Source organism: Cicer arietinum, chromosome 4 (genome assembly GCF_000331145.2).
Source record: "Cicer arietinum cultivar CDC Frontier isolate Library 1 chromosome 4, Cicar.CDCFrontier_v2.0, whole genome shotgun sequence".
Taxonomy (NCBI): domain Eukaryota; kingdom Viridiplantae; phylum Streptophyta; class Magnoliopsida; order Fabales; family Fabaceae; genus Cicer; species Cicer arietinum.
In genome coordinates this window covers 6,059,478-6,077,704 of record NC_021163.2, presented here as the reverse complement: position 1 = coordinate 6,077,704, position 18,227 = coordinate 6,059,478, and the positions used below count along the sequence as shown (strand labels likewise).

Sequence of the window (18,227 nt, the reverse complement as noted above, 5' to 3'; positions counted from 1 at the left end):
CAAAATTTTGCATTACAATTTACAACACAAGCAGTTTATAGTTAGTTATATACATACTTCACTAAAGAGACTTGGAACATTGTTGCTATCTATTCATCAAACTTGGTTGCTACTGTTTCATCAAAACCATAATTGCACATCACCTTAGCTTTGTTTGAGTCAAAAGAAGATAAAACCTCTTGATGCATAGTCACTTGGACGAATGATAAGCGTCAAAACCAACTAGAAATAAAGGATCCTTGGATGGTTTTTCAGTCATTTTAAGACCTGCTGCATTGTTAACAAAAGAGTAATTTGCAAGAGGCTGTGAACTTACATAGTAATCACCACTATACATACTAGGCCACTTTTCATCCTTCTTAAGATCTTCATGAGTGCTCTTCTGTTTATTTTCAATGATCATTGCTGCCTTATTTTTCCCCCTTATCTTCTTGCTTTCCTCCAAATATGGCTACATGAGAGTATAATTACAAGTTTGCATATTCCAAGAAAACCAAGTAAGGGCTAGTTGCGAAACATAACTATTATTTCGACATTTGATCGATTTCAATTGTAGTACCTGTTTTTCAATGTCAGACAACTTCTTCCATGCATCAACAGCCATACGTAGGATTTTCGTGCCATCTATTTCCTGAGAATAAGCTTTTAATCGCGCACATTCCTGCTTGAGGAATATTTGATATCCACTTTGTCCCCGTTTCTTCATTTCTTTGTTATTTGATGGTGATTGTAGAAGCACCTGAGGTTCTTGAGAGCTAACACCTGCTTTAAGTAATAATCCAAATTATATATTATTGCATAAGCACCTCTGAATTCACAGTTAAACTCATACGACAAATCATTGAGTTCTAAAGAAAACTTATGTCCATATTGCCAATAATAAGTACATAGGCTTAATTAACTGTGGTAACTGAATCAACTATAGGGCCACAGTTAATTGATTAGTTACCAAAGTTGTATTATCTTATGAATTCAGCTAGTTAGTTAGTTGATAATTTGTTGGTGTACAAAAACACTTGAGTATTCGGTTTTCCTCCCATCAATATTATAGGTACTTATAACCTGTCATTTGGCTAGAGTAGTCGTTGGACATCTTCTCCACCATCAGATCATCTTCATGCTTTCTTTTAACTGGAAAAAATTGAGGGTGTGGAGAAAAGAAAAGAGTATTTAAGGTTAAACAAATAAACAGTACATATTTAACTTAATATCAAAATGCAATAAAAACAAAATACAAGGACATTGCTAAAATTAATGTCTTCTGCTATGTCCAATAATCAGTCAAGTAAATTTGTAAACTAAAACCTTATATGTAGAAACTGCCTAGAAACATCTCTTTATATCATTATCAGGTATACATGAAGTACTAGACTAAAACAATACTCCATCTAAAATGAAATGTAAACAAAAAAATATATTTGAAAAGTTGATGTATATGGTCGAAATATAGATCAACTTTTTGAAAACATTTTTTTGTTTATATTTCATTCGAGTATATATCTAGTTGAAATAACCATAAATTGGTCTCGTAAATTAACCTTTGGTGCTGCTAGTTGCAGGGCACCTGTAGAAGTACAATTTCTCAAATTTGTATAAAAGATGAGCATAGAGCTTTTCAACTTGAGCACATAACTTTGTATTACTGCCTTCCAATTTTAGTGCACAAACAACTTCACCCCATTTCTTTTGTTGACCAACCTGTAAACATTCAATGGACTCAAATTCATATAATTACTTAAGCCTCTCTTGACAAAGTGTAAGTTTGGTTTTGCGGGTGACGTGAACAAAATCATGATACAAAAGCTACTTCTATAGTTTTGCAAAATCATAGTAGCTCACTATAATTTTGTGACCCCCACTGTGAAATCAATCATACACTAATTATAGATTATACTTTATAGACACAACATCTTTGGATTGGATGGATAAATTTGATGTTAGAATAGAAGCTACATAAAATATATACACATGCATTTATGAAGACAACAAAATAATGTCATCATGTGGACAAATACCTGGTGAAATCCTCCTCTTCTAGTGACCTCCAAGTAAAAAAGGTATAAGTCTAAGGATGTTTCTCGGACATTGAAACTGCCAAGTAGAATTGGAACAGAGGTGCATGATATATCCATCCTATTTTTTTTCCAAATAATTTCATAAAAAAAAGAATATACAATATATAATAATATTGAATGTTTCATATTTCACATGACAACAATAACACATGCAAACGAAAAAAGTAAGGACAAAATGGAAAATGAGAAACAGATTGAAGAAACTGACATGAGAGTGAGTCCAGAGGAGTCCAACAAGTCGGTGAGTTTGGCATAGAAGCTCTCAGAGTCATCAGGAAAAGATTGTTTGACGACAACATTCATGAGTTGGGTGTTTGATTGTGATGGAATCATGGTCTTGTTTTCTTTTCCTTCCAATTCTTAATTATTTGCTTTGTGTGTGATGTTTGAGTGGAGATGGGAGAGTATGTGTATGAACTTTCGTACAATGTAACATGCATGGACACCCATCGACACCTATACACTCTTCCCAAATACGTGCCACTCTTCCGTTTTTCCCTTCTATTTTATTATGGCAAACAACTTTTTTTCTCTCTAAATATGATTTTTAATTAAATTAGCAATTAAATGTTTTAAATTAGTATAAAATTCTCATTTTGAACCATTTATATATATATATATATGCTTTTACTTTTACTCCAAAACTATTTAAGTTTACAAAATGTCCATACAAAGTCTAAGAATGATGAATTATAATTTATCTATCCAAACTAAAGTATTATAAATTAAAAAAAAATAATTGAAATATTTAAACTATTAAAATTTTAATTCCATTAAAATTTTCAAGTACCTATTAAATCCAACTCTTAGTATTTTTTGAAGGAATGAAATAAGAATACATATAAGTAGTATTTTCTTAAACTTGAAGGTATTATAAAAAGTAAAAGAGATTTTAAAAAACAAAACACACTAAAACCCTTCATAATCCTCTCTGAATGTATCTTTTGTATTCCTCGATATCGGGGAGTTTTTATCAAAAGAAAAAGAAAATTAAGATGAGAGTTGATTTTTGTTCCTCATTCTAAAAGTGGTTTGGATAGAATCCTAGCATCCAAAGTCTAAAATCGAGTCTAGAAGTATATTTCCCGTATTTACAAAAATTGACATAGACACCAAATGACATACGTAAAACGATAGAAGAGCGCTTCCACGTGGATACACGTCGAAGATTTATATAGTTTCACGAAAGAAAAAGAAAGCAGCGAAAAAATGGCCACACAAACAGATACCACCAATTGCACTCTCCGCCATATACACCAAAATCCATCCAAACATTACATTCATTACCCATAGATAAGATTTTTTGTCATTGCCGCAAACACCTACCCCATTTCTTCTCACTTTCTTTCTCTAATGAACTTGACGCTAAAGGAAGGTTGAAAGAGGGAAATATTTTAGGGTTATTTTTCTTAGTCTAAGCGTTTTTTAAGACTGCATGAGTTTGACGAAACTTAATTGGTTTTCCTTCAAGTTCCACAGCTTGAAGTTTCACAAGAAGCGTAAATTATGGTTATTATTTCGCCCACCTTTAATTTTCATTTCACCAAATTACCCCTTCATCCTTCGTCTTCATCTCGATTTCGCCATCGCTTCACTACTTCTCGACGCTTTAAACTCAATTACTACCCTCTTATCTCTCACAGGTTTTCTTTTTCTCTACTTTTTTGTCTCTGTATAAGCATTTCTAACTTCAAATTTCTTACTTTCTTTATGTGTAATACAAAGTGTTCTTTATATAAAATGTTTCTGTATGTTATGCTTAATCAATTAATACAATATGCACAATTTATATAGGCAGCGAAAGAATAACAAGCTACTAAAAAGATACCTCTATCTCTATATTTATCCTCTAATAGTGTGATTATTTTTTTATTGCAGATTTAGTTGTTTAAGTTCGAAATGTTCGATTACAAATACGGATATACATTTGGAATTGGATCATGTTAACATCAGTAATGAGGAACAGAGTGAGGGAGAGTGTTCAATTGTTGAACCTGAATGTCCTGTGCCAATTAAACTCAATACTGACATTTTGGAGAATGAGTGTTTGAACTTACTCTCTGAAACCACGTTTGTAGATACTCTCTTGACATCGTTACCTGTAGGTTTTATAAATTGTTTTAGGTTTTATTAAGATTTGTCTCACTGTTTCTCATATTTATATGGTTTGTTCTGAAGGTTTTGTCTGAAGAGGAACAGCATGCTCTTGCAGCTATTCCAGCTCACCCTGCCGGGTTACATGGTCAGATGTTTTCCAACCTTTACAACTCAATTTATAGCATATATATATATGTTGTCTTAGTTCTATCGTTTTTTAATGTGGTAAAATAAATGTACACCAAACTAACATAGTAACACTACATGGCTTATATTTCTGCAAATGTAATGCCCTAATTAATAATGTGTCCTCTTGCTTTCCCTCAATCGTTCTTTTCTTCCCCAACTCCTGGGTGAATAGCTTGAACCAAAATCCCCCTATTTACTTGTGGGTTGTAAAGCATTTAAAACCCTATCCATTCCCCTATATGGAATATTAACCAATTGATATATCGGCTTAGCTAGTTTGTGATTTCAAACCTATTTTAATGCTGAAAATCTTACATTGGTGCGGCATACTAGATTGTTATACTTTTAAAATTCGAAAGTGCTTTCATTTGCTTGATGTGACAGTACCATAAATGCAGTTTATAACTTGAGATGTGCTTAGTAAGAAGATCTTGTTCTCTGTTCTTTGTTATAAAAATTGTTTGATGGAAGTTATCTTGTCCAATGATCTTATTCCATGCCTTTGGACTTGTACATTAATTGATGATTGTGAGGTTGAATCATCTAAGCCACTCTTAACTCGAAGGTTATATGTTTTCAGCTTTCTATAGTAGCTGCATTGTTGCAAATTTTGTGGAGCAGCTTTGGAATTTTGCTTGGCCTTCTGCCATTGCTTTGATTCATTCAAGCCTCTTACCAGTTGCTGTGATGGGTTTCTTCACCAAAGTGGCTATAATTGTTGGTGGCCCTTTGGTTGGCAAAGTAATGGACCATTTGCCCAGAGTGCCTGCATATAACTGCTTAACTATCATTCAGGCAAGTAATCTAGTAGCTCTTTTTTATATAAAATCAAGCAGGATATAGCTCTTTTTTCCTTAAAACAATCATTTTTATATTTCAGGCAGCTACTCAGTTGCTATCCGCAGCTATGATTATCCATGCTCATTCAGTGCCTCCTACTTCAGTGTCTACTTTGCTTCTGCGTCCATGGTTTGTCATATTGGTTTCAGCTGGGGCTATTGAGAGGCTCTGTGGTGTAGCTTTGGGGGTTGCAAATGAGCGTGACTGGGTTGTGCTGGTATTGTCATTCAACGCTTCTCGTGTTCCTTTTACATGTGATTTGTTATTCATTATATTTATTTTTGATCCTCGGTGGTTTATCTCCACAGTTGACAGGAGTGAATAGGCCAGTCGCACTTGCACAGGCAAATGCTGTTCTAAATCGAATTGATCTCTTATCTGAGGTACTTCTAGTATTTTTAATTTATGTATTTGCACTAAGTGAATTAGCTCACTTATATGTTTCTTTGAATGAAATATATATTCAGGAACTTTCTTATTAAGTATCAATTGTAGTAGCTTTGATTGAAAACTCGCAATTTTTTTTTAGATTGCTGGAGCATTGCTGTTTGGAGTCCTTCTTTCCAAATTTCATCCTGTAACCTGCTTAAAATTTGCTTCTGGTTTAATGATGGGATTACTTCCTGTTACAGTAAGTTCTATTCTTTTCTTCTTGTTCTATAACTTCCTTCGTCAGAAAATGAATTCATTCTTATTTTCACTCATCATTTGTAATTTGCAGATTGTTTTAACATGTTTAGCCAACAAGCTTTCTACTGGTGTTCTTGACCGGCCTAAACCATCACAAACCTGTTGCAGATCATTCAGTGAAGATTCTGCACCAGATGCTGACAGTATAGGTACTTTTTAAGCCGATATTTCTTTAGAGAATTATCTCGATATTTTAAATTTAAATATGCTTACATCTATCTGCTGGAAAGCCAGTGGTTAAAGGTCTGGAAGCCATCAAGCTCGGCTGGAAGGAGTATCTAGGTCAGCCTGTTCTTCCTGCTAGTATTGCGTGGGTGCTCCTCTACTTCAATATTGTTCTCACACCAGGCAGTTTGATGACAGCATTTTTAACACAGCAGGGTATGTGAATATTTCCTTGATAGTCCATTTTTTGGGGGAAACTTCTCTCACTTCTAACAGATCAGTTATTTCATAGTGATTATAGTGAAGCACGTCTGATTTCAAAAAGTTTTCAAGAATTTCTGTCTTTCATAGTGACAATGACAAATTTTCATGTTTTTGATTTATTTTTAATTGTCAAATCTTTCATACTCGAATAGCTATTACATGGTCAATACCCCATTTTTGTTTCTTACTCATTTCAATATTAATATCCGTTTGTAAAAAAAAATGTTAATATCCACTGTCTAGCACGAATTGTGTTTCCAAGTATTGTTTGTTGAGGTCCTCCTTGGAGTGAAGTCATGGTTTTTAATATGTTATTGTTAAATTGAATGCTATAACAGTCAAAAAGAGAAGGGGAAAAAAGCGTAAATTTGATATATGATATAAGGTTTATTGTTGTAGTGTGCACTTCTGATTGGATCTAGTAATGATTGGATTCCATATTTAAACTAATAATCTATTTCATTCTTTCATTTCTTTTATCTTTCCTTTTCCTTGTTTTATTTGAGGTCGAGGGTTAAATTTTTAGGCTATTGTGCTAAAGTCCAAGTTCTCCCCTCAAATGTTATACAGGCTTACATCCATCTATCATTGGAGGATTTAGCGGAATGTGTGCTTTTATGGGTGTGGCAGCAACATTTGTGTCTTCAACTCTTGTCAAGCAATTTGGCATTTTAAAGGTATCTTTAGCTTTTCATTTTTATTTTTAAATGCTGCACATAAGAAAGTATGAGAACTTATTATATATAAATGATTTCATTGAAAAAATTCTCTCTTTTCCAGGCTGGGGCAGTCGGGTTGGTGTTTCAAGCTTTACTTCTCAGCATGGCTGTTGCTGTATATATGAGTGGATCAATATCACATCAGAGTCCACTTCTTGTTTTCTTGTTTCTGATTGTAAGTCACTAAATAATGTTTTGCCCTTGATTATTGCTTATCTAAGCTTATAATTACAACAATCTAAGTCGTGGCTAACGGGTAGAAATGGTAGGGGTATTTGAAGTCTGGATACTCGAAAGTTGCCAAAATATCATTCTCATACCTGTATTTGACATACTCATATGATTCCAAGGAGTATCCTCAAATTCTTTTTTTCTTCATGAAATTGCTGACAAGTACGTTTTAGATACAGCTGTGATACATTTAGGGTACAATAACTTGCCTTTAAAGCTTCTTCTAAAGCCTTATTTTCTATGATGTTGTTAGAGGAATTAGAATAGACACTCCTTTAGTTGTTTGAATAAAATAAAAGTGATCCTAAAGGCCACGGAATTTGGATCGTGTCTATTGCAACTTCTGGATTTTGTCCATGAAATATAGAGAAAAGACAAGGACAGACAAGGTTGTGGGACATTAGCAGATGTATGTTATTTACAGTGCTGGATTTCTTGAATTGGCAGGTTGTCTATTGATGACCAAAATTAAAAGCTATGCTTTTTAATACTATGGACTATGACGTAGATGAAATGATATAATTAGTATTTAGATGGTAAATAGTAGGCATATCTTTTTCATTCAGATATGTGTGAACATATCTAGGCCACGCCCCATTGTAGTATTTAGATGAACATTAGCATTTCATTAATATTGTGTGAGCATGTCTAGGCCACACTGCATCATACGTATTTGGTATAAGCACAGTGGTTTTGGAAATGCTCAAACTTATATTTTGATGCTAAATTAGATTTTGTTAAATTTATTCACTTGAAATTTTTGTGCCTAAACCACTGTTCTAATGTCTGCAGATTTTGTCACGGCTAGGACACATGTCATATGATGTTGTAGGCGCACAAATTATCCAAACCGGTATCCCATCATCTAAAGCAAATCTCATTGGGACAACAGAAGTTGCTGTTGCAAGTTTGGCAGAGTCTATAATGCTTGGTGTCGCAATAATCGCAAACGATCCTTCTCATTTTGGATGTTTAGCTATGTTGTCTCTACTATCCGTGGTCGGTGCAGCATGGATGTTCTGTAGATGGTTATCAAATCCAACAGACGAACAAAAAAGCCTTTTTTCTTATTATCCTCATTATTGATATTTATGTAAGTATCCCTTGTATTTACTGTTCCTTGTTTACTAGCATATTTTTCTATCCAACATGTCTAATAATATAAAAATGTGAAAAAAAAATGTCCTTTACTTGTAATCCTCAATCTATGGTTTTCTAATGGTGCTTTTTATTAAACATATTAGTTAGTTAGTTATACAAGTTAAGTACAATAGTTAGTATAATTAGCCATACTGTGTAACTAACTAATATGTTTAATACTTTTATTCTCTTACCTGTCTCTTGTCTAACAATATTTTATCTAACCAGGAAATTCTGTTTGTGCAGTTGTTCCATTACCTGCCTTATTGCAAAGAGTGGTGGATGTGGACAAGAACTAAGATATTTTGGAAACAATTAGCATGGTGTGTGATTTATATTATACTAGTGCACATAGCAAATTGAATTAGTTAGGTATTTAGGTCTACCATGCATAAACGTTTTGTAAAGCATTTCTTGATTTTTGAATTCTTTTCTTGGGTTTAGAAGTGTAAACAGATTTGCCGCCGGATTGCGGTGATTCTGATAGGGTTTAATAATTTCATAGGGAAATCTCATGTGCTCACTATTATTTGAATTTGAGCAAAGTGTTCATTTTGAGGAAATGGGAGCAGATATATTATGTATGATTTTTTATTTGAAAAAAGTGGTGGTTGGAAACCTGAGACTGTGATCATAAATGTACAGTGAGTTGTGCTCATATTTATATAGATTAAATTAAATCAACTAAAGTGCGGTCCTTATATTTTAGTTCAACTTCAACCGAAAAAATGTTGATATTTTTATGTTGAATGTTTTATTTTGAGTTTGAATCTGGAACTTCACAATTGTGTGTGTGAGTTTGTGATGGTATTTATTATCTGTTTTACAGACAAAAAAATTAAAATAAGTGAAAGTGCAAATGTGCAATAATTTAATATTTTAATATCTATTAAATATAGTAGATATTATTTAAAAATCTCTTCTCACTACCATTTAATATATATGTATATTAAATAATGCATTTTTCAGTGTTCAATATCTTTTCTTTCAAATTATTTTTTACATATAACTATTGAATTTAAAGATGCATTGCATTTAAAATGTCCTACTATTTTATTTATTAAAACTTAAGAATAAATATGCATTTAGTTATTTTTAGTTATTTCAAAGAAATTTATCCCCTATCTGTTGTTTTCCATATTATAGGTGCAGGGGAGAGGGATACCTAGATTGGACTTTAGTTGCTCATTTGACATTTTATTTGCAATCTCAAAATCATAATTTGGATTGAAGTTATAAAAGGATTTTTTTTATGAATTAAATGTATTTAGTGTCTATAAAATTATTATGATTTTTAAGTTTAGTTTTTAAAAGAAAATATTTACTTTTAGTTTTAATTATAATTTTATAATGACTAAAATTATCAATTTTTTTAAAAAAAGTCAAAATAAAGACTAAAAGTTTTTTAAAAAAATTATCCTTAAATTTTGAAAAAATTACGTTTAAGGATTAAAAGTTTATTTAATTTTTTTTTTGGAAGAAGAAAAAACTAAGCATTCACGGGTTTGTTTTGGATTAAATTATTTTGAGATTGATTTCTTTTTACAACTTATTGGAAGGATTATTTAAAGGAAAAATAAAGTAACCATAAAAAGACATGAACAGTGGAATGTGAATGACCAACATTGTACACTTGATTCACTTTCCCCATCATCTACAGTTACTTGTTTTTCTAAGTAAACACACAACAGTGTCTTTCTAATGGCCTAGATTCTTCATGGAAGACATCTATGCATAAAGTGAGAGAGCCTACATAGCAACTCCATTTGGTTATAGTTTCACTTTGATATTAGTTGTCTCAATCACATTTTTTTTTTACTATATATTTCTGTGTCTTTCTATAGCTTTTCTTGGAAAAGTTGATATTCCATGTTTACAATTATTGTGGATGGAAAAGGTGCATTTCCAGGGTTCACTGTTTTATTCTCCAAAAATTTCCCAGATTTTTTAAGAAAATTATTGGCATATATGCATGCGTCTGGAAGTTCCAAGAATGAGTGAGTAACTTTGTAAAGTATCTTGAATGAAAAAAAAAGAATAACAAATATAAAAAGTTTTTGAAAATATTCCTTGATACACATATTGAATGGGCTTTGTAGGTAACGGCAATAAGGCCCAAAAACTTTGTATAGCCTTGCGAGCTTTGCCTTATTTTTCTTTTGATGAAAAAACAAAACAAAACAAAATTAAGACTAAGAAAAAACATCTAATAAGGTTTATGCCGTGTTTATTACTCCACCATTGTTTTGACTATTTGGTGTGCGAACAAGAAATGGCTTCGGTGATGAACGACACCGTATCCGTCACGCTGAACCATTTCTTCCAACAAACAACGGAATCATACATATCAATTCTCGAACCAAGGTATTAATTGGTACATACAATGTAGTCAACTTTATGGCATGTATTCATATTATATGGTTATGATTAATTCATTTCAAGAAAATATATTACCACATGTTTTTTGGTATCATTTGTCACCGAAGAAGAAAATATATTTTCACCAAAGAGAAAGCAACACATAGTGATTTGAAGAAGAAAGCCTGTAAGGCATGTTCTTGATTCACCAATGTGTAGATTCAAACGTGTTTGAAAAAAATTATTGACAAGTGCATGAGACATTCTTGACAAGTCTTGTGCTAGAGCTACACATTAAAGGATTAAAGGTGAAGTCGCAAACTTTGAAGAGGCAACGCGGGCTTCTCCAAATGAATGAAATTGAGAGGCTTGGAAAGGGCCCTTGAGTAAGAACTGCAAGCTCAATTATTAAAAATAATAGACAATTTTTTATCTAAGAAAATTGATCATTGGACTAATTGAAATTATGTAGCACTTAGTTAAGTTTTATTAAGATTTGACTGAACTTTCGTTAAGTTTGAGTTGAAAATAAAGTTTGTGAGGAACTTGAGTCAAATTTCAAACCAAGTCAAGTTGAATCAAATTGGACTTTAACTCAACTCATTTCTAGTATAAGAGGGAGTACAATAGACTAGTAGCTAGGAGCACTTGAATTTTTTAACATTATTAACGTACTATAATTTTTTTTATTAAAGTATTATTTAATCTATCTCAAAATAATTGATTTATTTATAAAATAAATTATTTTAAAATAAATATTTTTTTTCAATTTTCAATGCACTTCTTTCTAACTTTATCCGTTAATTAATATTATTTACTTCATTTTTAGTATAATATTTGTTACTATATATTTATGACATTGATAATACACAAATACTTAAGAACGATAATTTGATAAAAATATTATTTTCTCTTTCATTTATATATTTTTTTTTTAATATATCTGTAATAAATAAATGACTAAGTTATTTTGAAACAGAAAAAATAATGTATTAGTATTAAATATAATGAATCAAAATAAGAAATTTTGTAGAGGAAAAATCCAAATTTAAACTTAAAAAAAGTTAAATACACAAGTTTACATTCAATTATTAATATTAAATATTTTGAATTAAATAAGTGATATATTACAAATAATAACATTAAATGATAAAAAAAATTAATTAATTTGTTCTTAAACCTTAACTCAATTCGTAACTGTGATGTTATTAAGTTGAACATTTGTAGTTAATTATGGTAAATTTTTTTAAAATAAAAAATGTTAATTTTTATTTATAATAATAATTAAAATTTAAAACCTTTAATTTATAAGAAAATATATAATAAAATATTTTTAATATGTATATGCGTGCCATGCCATGTTAAATGTACATAAAATATGTTTGGTTTAATTATTTGATAGTATAGTGTATAAAAAAACATTAAAAAAGAAGAGTACAGTAGGCCTGGCCTTTTTAAGGTAAACAAACACAATCTCATTTCCCAAAACTAAAAAGAATTTCCACGGAACAAAGCACCACACTGCCCCGAGGAACCTTGGAAAGATAACATTTCTAGATCTACATCCCACTCGAGACTTGGGTGAAGACCAATTAACTCTAAATATTTAAACCCTTAACTCTCCATCAATCCCCATATCTTTTAATCAAACTACTCCCTCTTTTTATTCATTTTTAATTCTACAATTAATCTTTAAGTATTAATTTAATTTTACAAATTATCGATACTTTTAAATTAAATATTTTATTATTAATTCGAAATTATACAGTTAAATTTATAGAGGATATTTACTATCTCTTATAAAAAAAATTATATTTTTAAAATTAATATATGAAAATTTTAAAAACTGTTCTCTTGCTTAAAGATAAATTTTTTTTTTAATTTTATTTAATTTAATCTTTTATTTTTATTATATAATTTAATTACTACAAAAAAAATTTACACAACTTCGATGTCTCATGTTCAAACTTTAAAAATGATGTTCAATTTAAGAATATCGATATTTATCGATTAAACAAAAACTTGAGAAAAATACCCTTTCAATTTTTTAGGCATGTTTATTTTATTTTCTTCCAAACATATATATCCCTATTCCCTTATTTAAAACATTTAAATAGAACATTACTTTATGAATTTTAATATATAAAATTAACTTATTAACTACTCTACCAATTGTTTTCAATAAGAGTGGGAAAATAATGAATATGAATATCATACTAACACGTATCTTAAAATTATATATTAATGATTCTACAAATAATATTTATATTTTGAACAAATAGATTTCACAATTTCCAATACAAAATTTTCATCTTTAGTATATATTTGTTGGATAAACTATTATTTTAGTTTTTTAAAAAATAAAATATTGTTTCGTTGATTCTTAATTCGATCAAAAAATTTAAATTAGTAATTGAATGATTAAAGTAATTTCTAAAAAGTATAATTTATTTTTTATAAATTAAAAAAAAAACATTTTTGTTAAAATAATTCACAATTCTTACAATGTCATGAACTAAAGGAACTGACATTTTAAATAATTATACGATTAATTTGAGTTATTTGAAGTAAAAAACCAAAATCACATTATATAAGTTTAAGACAGTGATTCATTTGAAAAAGGGAATTGAAAATTGAGTAGGGAAGCGAGTTTGTATATTTGTTTATAGTAGTACGTCGTGATTCATTTAAGGAGGGAGTAGAAAATTGAGTATAGAACCGAGTTTGTTTTGGGAACAGAATGAAGAGCGGTTTCCGTGTCTAAAACCTAGCTACATGCGTGAATGGACCTCAAACCCAAAACAACTTCCTCATCATTTCCAACAACCCTATGCCCCCACACACCACCATTTATTTTAATACATAAATTATGAAAAACAAGAAACCTAGGCATAATAATAATAATAATAATAAGAAAAATCATCTGATTCAAACACACACTCTCACTTTCCCTTCAACAGGCGTCACGTTCCATGATTTTACATCACTACATTATGTTCATCTTCAAACTTATCCAACCAAACACCGCACGAATGTTTACACTTTCTATACTACTATAACAAACACTACCTGTGTGTCATTCTGTTTTATTACTATTAAGTAAGCTAATTCTATTTAAAAATAATAATTTGTTTTTAATTACAAATGACATTCTTGAATAGTAGTATAATATTTTCGGTGACTAGACTAATGTATGGAGTGAGAGAAATAAGTAAAAAAAAAAAAAATAATGTTGTTTTGACAACAACCATCATCTGTTGCTGTTGGTTGGCAGTGTGATTTAGACATGAAAGCGCCCATCTTTTCATGTCTATTTGATTTGATACTCATACTTCATACATCACTTGCCTAGCTTCTTTCTTCTTCATCTCTTCTTCTTTTGACTCTTTTTTTCTTTCTCTCTTCTTATTTGTATTTCATCGTTGTCAAGCACTCTATTAATCATTCAACTCTCTCACCTCACAATACATTCAAAAATGAGCTCTCTTCTTGCTGAAACTCCTAAGAAGAAAGCAATGTGGTTGTATCCTAAGCTTTTGGGTTTTAATCCTTCTCAAAGATGGGGTCACTCAGCTTGTTTCTCTGGAAGACTTATGTATGTTTTTGGGGTATGAAATATGAATCAATCAAATTCTTTTTTAATTTTTATTATTATTCTTATTCAAAAATATTATGTTTTTTATTTATTTATTTATTTATAATATATGTACTCTGTGTTTAATGTCTGAACTTCAGGGGATATGCTTGATAATAATTTCATTAACTCATAGTACATTAGTACTTTTTTTCTTTCAATTTTCTTGCTTTCTAGCTATCTTTGGTTAATAACCAAAACACTTTCTTCTCTGAATTTTAGTTTTTTCCTAATTTCTCTCAGCACACATATTTCTTCTTGACAAATCAACTGAATTCATTTTTCTTTCTCTAATTAGTGGGACAATACGTGTTTCCTTTGCATTCATATTTTTGCTTTCTTAATATAGAAATAAAAAACACTCACAATTTTTCCTTCTTCTCTGTTTCTCAATTTATAAAACATGCATATAGCTCTATACTTTTGTAACCAAAAAACCTTTATCTTGGTTATTACTTAATAAGCTATTATTTTTAATGAATTGTTTATAATAATCATTGCAAACCTCTCATAACTATAATTATTTTTAAACAAAATAACTTAGAAGCTTGTTTATTTTTCTCTTCACAAAAATTCTTAGATATAAAGGTGATGGAAATAGTTGAATAGCTATCACTAGAAAGCGTGAACTTAATTTCTTCTTTTTAATGATTGTGAAACTAGTTGGCTTTTGATATATATATTTTATTTTAAAGAAAGCTTTAAATTAAAATTAAACATGTTTTATAAAGTAACAAAACTTAATATATGTATACTAATTTAATTTCAGGGATGTTGTGGAGGATTACATTTTAGTGATGTTCTATGTTTGGACCTTGACAACATGGAATGGAGCAAAGTTGCTACAACAGGTGAAAAACCAGGTCCTAGAGATAGCCATAGTGCTGTTCTTGTAGGTCATAAAATGATAGTTTTTGGAGGTACAAATGGTTTCAAGAAAGTGAATGACATACATATACTTGATCTTTTTACCAAAGAATGGGTTAGTCCTAAATGTGAAGGAACACCTCCTTCTCCAAGGGAGAGTCACACTGCAACACTTGTTGGTGGTGAAAGACTAGTGGTTTTTGGTGGTAGTGGTGAAGGTGATGCAAATTATTTAAATGATTTGCACATTTTAGACTTTAGAACTATGAGATGGAGTAATCCTGAGGTTAAAGGTGATTTACCTGTTCCTAGAGATAGTCATTGTACACTTTCTGTTGGGAATAAGCTTATTGTTTATGGTGGAGATAGTGGTGATCAGTATCATGGTGATGTTAATTTGCTTGATATGGAAACAATGATTTGGACTAGGGTATGGTTTTCTCTATCAAATTTGATAATTTTGTTGACCACAAATCCTTATTTTCTACTTGATAATGACTTTGATTTTTTGTTCTTTTTTTTTACAGTTGAAAAATCAAGGTTCGTCACCAGGAGTCAGAGCAGGTCATGCAGCAGTGAATATTGGAACCAAGGCATGTTCTCTTGCTTGTTCGTAGCTTTAATCTCAAATATAAGCAACGACAAAAATAAAAATTTAATTATTATTATCATATATAATGATGTCATTCCTAAAATATTTCTAAATGAATAACACTTTTGAGAATGTACGTCAGAATATTAAATATATTTAATTAAATTTCTTAATAACAAGGTTAGTTACTTTTACTTGTAATAATCCTCTCATGTATATGTAGTCCATTCAGCCAGAAGTCTATTGTTGGATTAATCTCTCATCTCAGTGCTCTTAGCTCTGAGCCGTTGGATTAATTCAAACTGTTAGTTATTACTTATGTTATATTATACATATGGTACTTTTTTAGACTTAACAACTAATAAGTAGATGAACTCTTGATGATTTATAACATCAGGTATACATCATTGGAGGGGTTGGAGATAAACGTTATTGCAATGACATTTGGGTGTTTGACATATGCACTTGTCTATGGACTCAACTGGATATACATGGTCAACAGCCACAGGGGCGATTTTCTCATACCGCTGTTGTTGCAGACACTGATATTGTCATATATGGCGGGTAGGTTTCGGATCAAATTAGCCTCATTTTATTCCTTAATTGCCGCGACAATGCACATTTCTTTTTCTATTTCATTCAGCATAGAATATTTTCATTTTAATAGTTTGTTATCATGTTGTAGCAGGTGTGGCGAAGATGAACGTCCTTTGAATGAACTACTAGTGTTGCAGCTTGCAGCAGAGCATCCGAACGGACTTAACAACACATCCAGGTGCAAAGTTTTTGGAACTTACTGGAATCAAGAAAAGAAGACCATCCTTGGAGATGGAGCAGATATTAACTCAGTAACGGTAAAAAGTTCATGTAGCAATTTTGTTTCAAGTAACAAGTAGTACCTGTTGTTCACATTATAGTTTGTTTTTCGAGAAAGAACTAACAATGTGTTTTGGACCAGAAATCTCCGCGAATCGGGAATAATAATATGGAAGTCTTAGGAAAATGGGGTTACGGAGTTGCATCAGAAAAAGCACAACCTTATCAGTTTGATTCAGGTGGGTTTTTAAGACTGTTAACTTGTGAAAGAAGACTCGAGTATTCGACTTAAAATTGCAATGTTGTGCAGGAACCTCGCAACAGAAGAGGAGGAGAATTGCGGCTACAAAGGTTTGGGATGTTGAATCAGAACAAGAAGAACATTCTCTTTCACTGTCTCAGCATTCATCTCCATCTCAATCTGATCAAGAACAGACTCCAGGTCAAAAACCAAAAGCTACTGTCCTGGAATCTCAGCGGTATCATCGAGTCAAACTCATCAGTAAAATTCCAAGTATTTGTCAGCTTGACAATTTATCAAGTAACAAGAGAGTTTTGAAGAACTGCACACAAGTAAGTCAACAAGATGTTCAAGTAATCGATTATCAACCTAAGCAAGAACAATATCTTCATGATGATGCGGATAAAAAAGGAGCTCGACACCAAGCTATAGAACCAAAGTCTGCGGGGCGAGGACACACTCAGAACCTGGTGAATCCTTTACATTCAAGTTTTAAAATCTAACTATGCTAAAATTTTCTTCTGTTTTGTTATAGTTTATTCTTAGTTTCTTATTTTTTCGCACTTGTTTTTGAATCCTAGATCGGAGCTGAAGTTTGCGGAAAAGTTGATGCAGCCTTTGATTCAGGTTTTCTTATGACCGCAATCGTGAATGGAAGAGTTTTCAGAGGAGTTTTATTTGCACCAGTAAGCTTTTGAACTTTGCTACCATAATGTCACATTTTTTTAGTTAATTAGTACAAGTTCTTTAACAAATTTATGTAACAAATGAATAATGTATCAGGGTGCAGGAGTAGCTGAACCAAATTGTTCTTTACCAAGTTTATTTCCCTCAACTCAACCTCTAATAAACTCAAATCATGCGGATAATTTGAGAGATTCCCCACAAGTAACTACTTGTTCGCGTCCCGAGCCTTGCTATGGCGTAAGGCAGCCCTTACTTGCTCGACCGTCTCCAATCACAAGAGGTTCTACTATTATGACCTTACCTGAAGAACATAATAAAATCAGGAGTGATCTTCAAGGGTTGGCTTTAACACTAGGAGGGCCTGCAAGTGGCAACCATGTTTGATCCTTAGGTAAATTATTGAGGAGGTTAATAAGGTTTATGTAATTGTTTTGTAATTTCAATGGCTATGTGTTTGTAGGATCAACCATAAGTTATGTAGTACTATTTGGTTTTTGTCTCTTAGAATAAGTCCTATCTTCCTACCATACAATGGTAACTTAGATATATATTTATGTAATGTATCAACAAGACAATTATATGCTAATGGTCAAGAGCTTGGAGAGTTTCCCAAAATATTCAA

General features: G+C 31.2%; 3 protein-coding genes across 6 annotated transcripts; 2 read left to right on the top strand and 1 right to left on the bottom strand.

The window, feature by feature from the left end:
• LOC101489073 (putative high mobility group B protein 11) lies at positions 1 to 2,503 on the bottom strand. Its single transcript, XM_012714471.3, has 6 exons — positions 2,284 to 2,503; positions 2,016 to 2,091; positions 1,539 to 1,698; positions 1,063 to 1,131; positions 560 to 762; positions 1 to 451 (listed from the first exon to the last, which is right to left on the bottom strand). Exons 1-6 carry the CDS (start codon positions 2,406 to 2,408, stop codon positions 191 to 193), a joined length of 894 nt encoding a protein of 297 aa, XP_012569925.1. The 5' UTR covers positions 2,409 to 2,503; the 3' UTR covers positions 1 to 190.
• Positions 2,504 to 3,271: 768 nt separating this feature from the next.
• Positions 3,272 to 9,033, top strand: LOC101506612 (solute carrier family 40 member 3, chloroplastic). Of its 2 annotated transcripts, none has more exons than XM_073367845.1 (13): positions 3,272 to 3,718; positions 3,954 to 4,176; positions 4,254 to 4,317; positions 4,942 to 5,160; positions 5,246 to 5,418; positions 5,510 to 5,584; positions 5,731 to 5,832; positions 5,923 to 6,040; positions 6,126 to 6,272; positions 6,891 to 6,997; positions 7,101 to 7,214; positions 8,063 to 8,363; positions 8,639 to 9,033. In XM_073367845.1, the coding sequence occupies exons 1-12, from the start codon at positions 3,582 to 3,584 to the stop codon at positions 8,354 to 8,356; spliced, it is 1,773 nt and encodes a 590-aa protein (XP_073223946.1). In that variant the 5' UTR covers positions 3,272 to 3,581; the 3' UTR covers positions 8,357 to 8,363; positions 8,639 to 9,033. The 2 variants fall into 2 exon arrangements, with proteins under 2 accessions (XP_073223946.1, XP_073223945.1); XM_073367844.1 differs by having other exon boundaries at positions 3,273 to 3,718; positions 8,657 to 9,033.
• A 4,547-nt stretch (positions 9,034 to 13,580) lies between these two features.
• LOC101506949 (uncharacterized) lies at positions 13,581 to 18,227 on the top strand. 3 transcript variants are annotated; one of them, XM_073367061.1, is made up of 9 exons: positions 13,581 to 13,867; positions 15,172 to 15,699; positions 15,797 to 15,862; positions 16,259 to 16,425; positions 16,547 to 16,715; positions 16,820 to 16,916; positions 16,988 to 17,388; positions 17,500 to 17,604; positions 17,702 to 18,227. In XM_073367061.1, the coding sequence occupies exons 2-9, from the start codon at positions 15,226 to 15,228 to the stop codon at positions 17,987 to 17,989; spliced, it is 1,767 nt and encodes a 588-aa protein (XP_073223162.1). In that variant the 5' UTR covers positions 13,581 to 13,867; positions 15,172 to 15,225; the 3' UTR covers positions 17,990 to 18,227. The 3 variants fall into 3 exon arrangements, with proteins under 3 accessions (XP_073223162.1, XP_073223161.1, XP_004495646.1); XM_073367060.1 differs by lacking the exon at positions 13,581 to 13,867 and adding an exon at positions 13,936 to 14,376; XM_004495589.4 differs by lacking the exon at positions 13,581 to 13,867 and adding an exon at positions 13,939 to 14,376 and having other exon boundaries at positions 16,550 to 16,715.